The sequence below is a fragment of the Pteropus vampyrus genome, unplaced genomic scaffold (assembly GCF_000151845.1).
Source record: "Pteropus vampyrus isolate Shadow unplaced genomic scaffold, Pvam_2.0 Scaffold164, whole genome shotgun sequence".
In the NCBI taxonomy this organism is placed as follows: Eukaryota; Metazoa; Chordata; class Mammalia; order Chiroptera; family Pteropodidae; genus Pteropus; species Pteropus vampyrus.
The window spans coordinates 1877268-1885185 of record NW_011888945.1 but is presented as its reverse complement, the minus strand read 5'-3'; the positions used below and the strand labels follow the sequence as shown (position 1 = coordinate 1885185).

The 7918-nt window shown below is 55.7% G+C and overlaps 1 protein-coding gene across 5 annotated transcripts in view; it reads left to right on the top strand.

Annotated features, from left to right (window-relative positions):
* BDKRB2 (bradykinin receptor B2) overlaps positions 1 to 3444 on the top strand; it is a 30902-nt gene extending 27458 nt beyond the window's left edge. For all 5 annotated transcript variants that reach the window (XM_023536634.1, XM_023536635.1, XM_011370210.2 and 2 more), the window contains one exon: positions 868 to 3444. In XM_023536634.1, the coding sequence (XP_023392402.1) occupies positions 868 to 1978 (1111 nt within the window). In that variant the 3' untranslated portion in view covers positions 1979 to 3444. The remainder of the gene's footprint in view (positions 1 to 867) is intronic.
* The last annotated feature ends 4474 nt before the right edge of the window (positions 3445 to 7918 follow it).

The following is a 7918-nucleotide window of genomic DNA, read 5'->3' as shown; positions in this document are numbered from 1 at the left end:
CGCTCGGGTTTAACCTTGGTTGCTTTCATGGGTTCGCCGAAAAAAGGTAACTGTGAAGGTTTCTTGAACCAAGTTCAGTGCTGGGAGCTTTGTGCCCGTTGTCTTAGATCCCCGCCATGACCCTGAGAAGCAGATTTTGTTTTTCCTATTTTACAAGGTAGGTAGGTCACTGAGGTCCAGAGAGGTTGATTAACTTACCCGAGGTCACACAGCTAATGAATGAGCTGGGATTTGAACCCAGGAAGACGATCTGGCTCCAAAATCCCTGCCCTCCTTCTCTACGATGCAACCTCTGATCATTAGCAACATTTCTCTGATGGAGAAATGACACTGCCTTCTGCCAGAAAGAGAGGGCATGAACAGACAGGCTGTGGTCTTGGATGCAGGATAGACTCTCCCTGTCTGGTATGATATTATTTTTCCTCTTCTAATAAATTAATCGCCTATGGCCAGGCCACGAGAGGCTAAACGATGACCAGCCCTTGGGAGGGGCCCAGGCGATAAGGAAGGAATGTGCTGTGTATCCTCCTCTCGTGAAAGCTTCAAGGAGGAGGTCCAGAGTCCAAGACTGGTGAGGGTTAGTGCTGGCGATGGTCGCCAGCCAAGGAAACATCCCAGTGGAGCCGCGAGGCGGGGAACCATAGCCCTCGGCGTAGGCCCAAGGAGCAGAGGTGCCTCTCTGAGGCCCCGGGAGTCAGGTGGCCCGAGCTGAGTCTCTGAGCGCGGTCTCAGAAAGGGCTGAGTCCCACCCCGGCTTCGCCTTCTGGAAGCTGTGGCTGACACACACCCCTTTCTCCTTCTGCACCCGTCATTCGCCTGCCTCTGGCGACCTGGAGGTGTAACGGCCTCTTTCACACTTTCTTTCAGCGCCGAGATGCTCAACATCACCTCGCAAGTCCTTTCGCCTGCTCTCAACGGGACCCCTTCCCAGAGCAGCAGCTGCTTCGACTTCGACTTGTGGAACTGGCTCAACGCCATCCAGGCCCCCTTCCTCTGGGTCCTGTTCACGCTGGCGGCGCTGGAGAACGTCTTCGTCCTCAGCGTCTTCTGCCTGCACAAGAGCAGCTGCACGGTGGCGGAGATCTACCTGGGCAACCTGGCCGTGGCCGACCTGATCTTGGCCTGTGGGCTGCCCTTCTGGGCCGTCACCATCGCCAAGAACTTCGACTGGCTCTTCGGGGAGGTCCTCTGCCGCGTGGTGAACACCGTGCTCTACATGAACCTGTACAGCAGCATCTGCTTCCTGATGCTGGTGAGCATCGACCGCTACCTGGCCCTGGTGAAAACCATGTCCATGGGCCGGATGCGCGGCGTGCGCTGGGCCAAACTCTACAGCCTGGTGATCTGGGGCTGCTCGCTGCTCCTGAGCACGCCCATGCTGGCCTTCCGGACCATGAGAGAGTACAGAGACGAGGGCCACAACGTCACCGCTTGCATCATCGTCTACCCATCCTACACCTGGGAGGTGTTCACCAACACCCTCCTGAACTTCGTGGGCTTCCTCCTGCCCCTGAGCATCATCAGCTTCTGCACGGTGCGCATCATGCAGGTGCTGCGTAACAACGAGATGCAGAAGTTCAAGGAGATCCAGACGGAGAAGAAGGCTACGGTGCTGGTGCTGGCCGTGCTGCTGCTGTTCATCATCTGCTGGCTGCCCTTCCAGATCAGCACCTTCCTGGACACGCTGCTGCGCCTCGGCATCCTCTCCAGCTGCTGGGACGAGTATGTCATCGACATCTTCACGCAGATCTCCTCCTACGTGGCCTACAGCAACAGCTGCCTCAACCCGCTGGTGTACGTGATCGTAGGCAAGCGCTTCCGCAAGAAGTCGCGGGAGGTGTACTGGGGACTGTGCCAGAGAGGCGGCTGCAGGCCGCAGCCCAACCAGCTGGAGAGCTCCATGGGCACGCTGCGGACCTCCATGTCGGTGGAGCGCCAGATCCACAAACTGCCAAAGTGGGCGGGGAGCAGCCAGTGAGAGATGTCACCAGGACTACTGCTGACATGTGTGCCGGTTGGCAGACAGCTGCTCCTCGGGGTGTGCCCAACAAGGAAGGGAAGGCATCCGACGTGTAACCTTGGACAGTGAGTCCAGGACACACTGGAGCGTGATTCCTGCCCTGCTTGGGTTGCCGCGAGCACAGCGGTGAGGATGGGGTGACGCCGCGCACAGGCGAGGGCTCCATAAACACGACAGCATTATTGTTCTTATTTGCTGCCAGCCCTGGGATAGTCCGCTCCTCCCAGGAGTGGAGGGAGCCTGGGGGAAGGAACAGGGTGACTGAGCTTGGTGTCCTGCCCTGCCCCAGCATGACAGCTTGGGTGCAGTGGCTGAGTGCACACGCGATGCCTAGTTGAATTTTTGCCTTGGATTTCTTTAACGGACTCGGCTAGGACTTCGGAGGATGACTTCTCAGATTAACGAAGGTGAAGCTCTGGGGGCCGCTGGTAAGAACCCAAGGATCGGGATTCTGCCGCTGCCCTCGCCGACGGACAGGCTGGTCTGTGCCGACGGGGAAGGCAATGCGCACGCCTCCGGTGCTTGCCGTACACGCAGCGTTGAGCGCAGGGGGCGAGAGGAGGAGGAAAGAGGGTGTGAGGTCTCCGCCGTGAAGGAACTCGCGAGCTGGCGTGGAGATGACCGAGCACTTGCAACCACCAGAGGCTGGTCTACGAGGCGGTCGGGCAAAGCCTGTGTGCGCTCCGAGCAGCGGGGCGGGGAGCCTGGTGCCCCCAACTCCACCGTAACCGCTTGCACACGGCCTCGTCCCTGCCCCGGTTTCTTCCTCTGCCACAGGAGGATGTGAGGATTAAAGGACGCAACCGGCACAGAAGTATTTTGAAAAACAGAAGGTGCTGTGTAGACGGGAGGCATTAGGGTGGGACCTGGAGGACCCGGAGGATCTGGATGGTAAAGAGCCCAGAACCCCTGACGATCCAGCGCCAGATTTTAAAACAAACGCTCCAAAGCGGTTCCCTCCGCATCCCAGCCTTTTATTCACCAGTCACACTCTCTGCCCCAATAAACATACTCTCTGGTAGCTGGAGAAAGAAAACGGGGTAAATCAGAAGGGGCCGCTTCCTGTTAAAATGGAGCTGGGGCGCACAGGCCAGGAGTCGGGGAGAACGGGGACTGCGCGGCGACGTGTGAGACCCTCACTCGCCAGCAGTGTGCGGTGCTCCGAAGACCTACGGGCAGGGCCTTGCCACAGCCCTGGGCTCCTAACGGTCGCTTAAGGGTCCGCCCACGTCTGAGGAGGAGTCCGTCTGCGGGAGGGGAGCGTCCCTGGGGGTCGTGTCCATGCGTAAAGACCCTCATCGTGGGAAAGCCCCAGAGAGCTATTACGCTGTTAAGAGGGAGCGTTTCTCGAACAACGAGACATGGACGGAGGCGTCCACACGTGTCTTTTCTGAGCAGCATAATAAACGGATGAGGAGTTTTCACATGGCTCTTTCTTTTGTTACAACTCCTGAAACCCCGAGCTTCCTCGGGGACACAGCCATGCATGGGCTGTCAACGTCTTGGGGGTTTCCACTTACTTCTGCTGAACCTACTTGAGGGCTTCTGTCCTGTAGGCCAGTGGTGTCCACACTCCTGTGATTGCATATCACTCTAAGTAAAAGAATTTTGACTATATATACCTAATATGTATGCTTATTAACATGCATAACGTTAACGTGTATTAACATGTATTAATGTATACTCTAAAATACACTGAAATCGAAATTTAAGAAAATTCAATAGGGGTTGAAGATTTCCCCCATCCTGCATTCCTGCAAGCTCCCACCGGGTGCCTGTGAGGCCCTGTGTGGCCCTAGAGCGATAAGGATGGCTGAGATGCCATCGCTCGTGCATGCAACGTGTCCCATTGAGTGCCTCCCATTCGACTTCCCCTTCAAATCAGGAGCATCCTCTACAATGTCCAGGTTAAACAGTTATCTAGCCACTGCTTGCATACTCCCAGGGATGGGGAACTTATTATCTACTCCATTTCGGGACCCCTTGTCATTCGTGTATTCATTCATTCACTCATTCATTAAACAAAACTTGCATTCTGCGTCTACAGATATGGCACTGCTCCATCTACGAATCCTTCGATTCGTGCCAGAAACCTGGGGCTCATTCTGAAACGCACCCTCTCCTTCCTCCCTTCCGCCTCGGTGTTTCCTGGGGCTCGTTTCTTTTCCTGTGTCTAACCATCATCTCTTATTGGTCTTCCCATCTCCAATATCAGCCACCACCACCTCCCAATTCTGAATGTTCACTCTGAAACCAATGACATCTTCAATTCTCAGGAGGCTATAAAGATAAAAAAAAAAAAAAAAATAGTGTTTCGGAATCAAGGCTTGGGGACCAGGCAGACCTGGATTCCAGTTCTGGTTTGGGCTCAGGCTCTTATTTTTTTCTGTGGTCTTGGGAATCACACTCATCCTTTCCAAGTCTACATTTATACCTGTAAACTGGGACTAATAATGGCATTTACCTTGAAAAAGTGTGAACAGGGTTAGTGTATGGAAGAGGGCTAGCACAGTGCTTGGCGCAGAGTTGCACTCGACACGTGTGAGCTGCCGTGAGGGCGATGTCATCGATGGTGACGACGACGTTGATGTCGGTGGTGATGATGATGCCCGTGACGGAGATGCTGGTGCTGATGTGATGATGGCTGAGCCGATGACCGCGCCCTCTAACAGGAAACCCTTCGGCAGTGTTCCGCCACTCTTGGGATAAAGATTCAGCTCCGTAACATAGTCTGCAAGACCCTTCATGAGCCGGCCCCCGCCTTGTCTCTTTCCTTCTCCCTACTTCCTGGCTCATTCTCTACCCTCTAGCCGTACTGAGCACAAACGCCTGGACAGAGTCCAGCAGATATTCCAATCCTCTTCCAGTGCCCACACTTCCTACTCAGACTGCACCTATTACCAATGGCCCTGAGCTCAGACAAAGTTGCCCACGAGCGCCCCAGGGAGCTCACTCATCTGAGAGGCTTTGTTCATAGATGTGAGCATGACTCAAGGAAGTTTTCAGTCCACAGAGAAGCCACCTGGCCGGAAATTTGAGCTGAGATCTCAGCAGGTAGAAACAAGCTGGGAGAGCCTCCTTCCCACCTCCCCTCATCCCGGCCAGGCCCGTCGACTCCTTGGACCCAGCAAGCTGCAATGGGGAGAGGCCCGGGTGGACCTCTGGTGGCCTAGGAACGAGGAATGGACCCAGGTCCTGCCCTGGCTGGAGCCGGTGAAGGCCTGGTGCAGAGGTGTGAACTGAATGCGGGTGACCCAGCGGGAACTAACTGGCGATGACAGCTACCGTCCATTTATGAAGCCACTTGAGCGCAGTCTCTAAGGTTTGGAAGGTGAAGTCTCTACTTGTAACCCCGGTGATGCGCACCCCTGTCTCCCCGTTACTCACTCCCTGATCCTCACGCAGATCCTCGCAGATCCTCACGCAGCTCTGGCCTGTCGCCAGGCCCCCGGAGGATGTGGGGGGTCAGGGATGAGCAAGTGGGTCGTGGTTTAGCAATGGCAATGACTGACAGTTCAGTGGTGAGTTTGTGGTTTCTTGGCTGAGGTCAAGGGGCCCGTCAGTCTGTCTCGCTCTCCCGAGTGCTTTTAGACTCGAGCCTCACAGCCACCGGGTGGCCAGGAGCTCCCATCGTCACCGGTTTGTGGGTGAAACGGAGGCCCCGGTGCGGGGTGGGGAGTAGCGAAGGCCACACGGCTCCTCTCCTCGGAAGGGCGTTCTGGAAGCCTGCCTCTTCTGGGTGAGTCTGAGCCTCGACAGAGGGATGGGAATCCTGTCACGGAGGAGGCCCTGGAGGTGCCTTCCTGCCTGAGCCTGGGCTGTTTCTGCTCCAGCGAGCGCACTTTGCACTTCCCAGGCCCCCCCAGTGCCTGCTTCCTGCAGAACCGCCTCTGGGTGACACCTTACTCTGACGTTTTTGTAAATAACCACTTCATTGAGATAAAATTCACATGCCACGCAGTCCATCCATTCCGGGGGCTTTTAGCGTATTCACAGAGCTGTGCGGCCATCACTGCTGCATACTTCCAGAACACATGCATCACCCCAGAACGAAATTCCACAGCCCTCAGCGGTCACTGCTCGTTCCTCCCCACGCCCCGGTCTCTGGTAGCCACTAACCTTTCTGCCTCTACATATGCCTATTCTGGGCGTTTCATTACAGATGGCATCGGACAATGTGTGTCTTTCGGGGTCTGGCTTCTCACACCTACCTTATACTGAGATATAATATTTAACTGTCGGGGGAGGACTTTGGGGACCAGGCCTTGAGTCCCTGCCATGTCACTTACCACATGATCTCGGTCAACCACTTTACTCACCCCGCCCCCCATCCCTCGCCTCTGGCCTCGGTTTCCTCATCTGTAAAATGGGCAGATGATACAGTCAGTTCGCCTCGCTCACCCAGAGCTAACGACTCCGGAGAGGGGGCTTTGTGAACTCTGAAGGGCAGGGGCAGCCCTGGGCTGGGAGCCAGGTTCCTGTTTTACCTCCCAGCTCTGCTGCTTCCTGGCGGCGGGAACTTGGACGAGGTCAGTTAACTTCTCCCAGTAGCTGGTGTTTTGCCTATAAAATGAGGATCCAGGTATCGTGAAAATTAGGTGGGATAAAGGTGTTCCCCCCCGACCACCACCACTCACATGGTACCTCAGAAGGTGGTTCCTTATTTACGAATAGGGTCTTTGCAGAAGTAAAGTTAAGATGAGGTCCTACTGGATGAGGTGGGCGCTAAGTCCAATGACTGGGGTCCTTTTAAGAAGAGGAGAGGACACACAGAGACACAGGACGCAGAGACTGGGCGATGCCCAGAGCCACCAGAAGCCAGGACAGAGGCATGGAGGAGATTCCCTCTCAGAGCCTTTGGGGGAGCCGGCCCTGCCCACACCTTGAGTTTGGACCTCTGGGCTCCCGAACTATGAGAGGATAAACGTCTGCTGTCTTAAGCCACCCTGTCTGCAGTACTTTGATATGGCGGCCCCGGGGGACGGAGCCAGGTGTTTTCAGCGCACATGCGACTTTGAGATCACCCCTCAGCATCCACGCACAGCGCTTCCTTTTCCCTAATAATGGGGAGAGTGACTCGGAGAGATACTAGTTGGTGATAGAAGACTTCCTAAGAAAGGATAGAATGCACCAACTTACAGAATTGTAGAGATTTTTTTCAAAAGGAGGGTGCTGAGGCCTTTCTGAAGCCCATGTAGCATGCTAGGGGCCGCGTCAGCCCCCCGAGTGTGCGCCAAGGCCCGGTGGTTCTGGGTTAAACAGCCTGTCTCTGCTGACTTGGGACCGGGGCTGCCCAGTTTCTCTCCTCCTCCCTCAAGCTCAAAGGCTGGGCTGAATCAGGGAGTGTCAGACGAGGTTAAGCAGTGGCCATAGGGCCCAGCTCCTGGCTGCCAGACAGCCTGGGCAACAGCCCACCTATGTGGGAGGTTGTTTATAGAGAGCTCAAGACGGGGCTCCAAGGCTCCTCCAGACGCCTTCCTCCACGCTGAGTCACCCGCACGGCCCACTCAGCGGGCCAGCAGTGTCCGCCTGATTCCCCCTCAGATTCTGGCCAACACGGGGGACAGCTATGCAGCCACTCCTTGTGCTGACACCGCCACTGTCACTGGCTGCTGACCAAGGGCCAGCTTCATCATCGCGTCGCCTCGACTCCGAGAGGAGGCCCACTTTACAGATTAGGAAACCGAGGCTCCACGAGATGGTATAGCAAATGGCTCAAGTTCATGGTTATGGAGCTGGAATTTACATCCTGGTGACGTGGCTCCGTGGCCCAGACCAAACCACCGTGACTTCCAGACAAGACCATAAGGACCTGGGCCTAACTTTGGAATCAGTTTTTTTCTAAACATTACCTGTCCACCTGGCGGAAGATAAAGCAATGAGACATCCTGACCATGG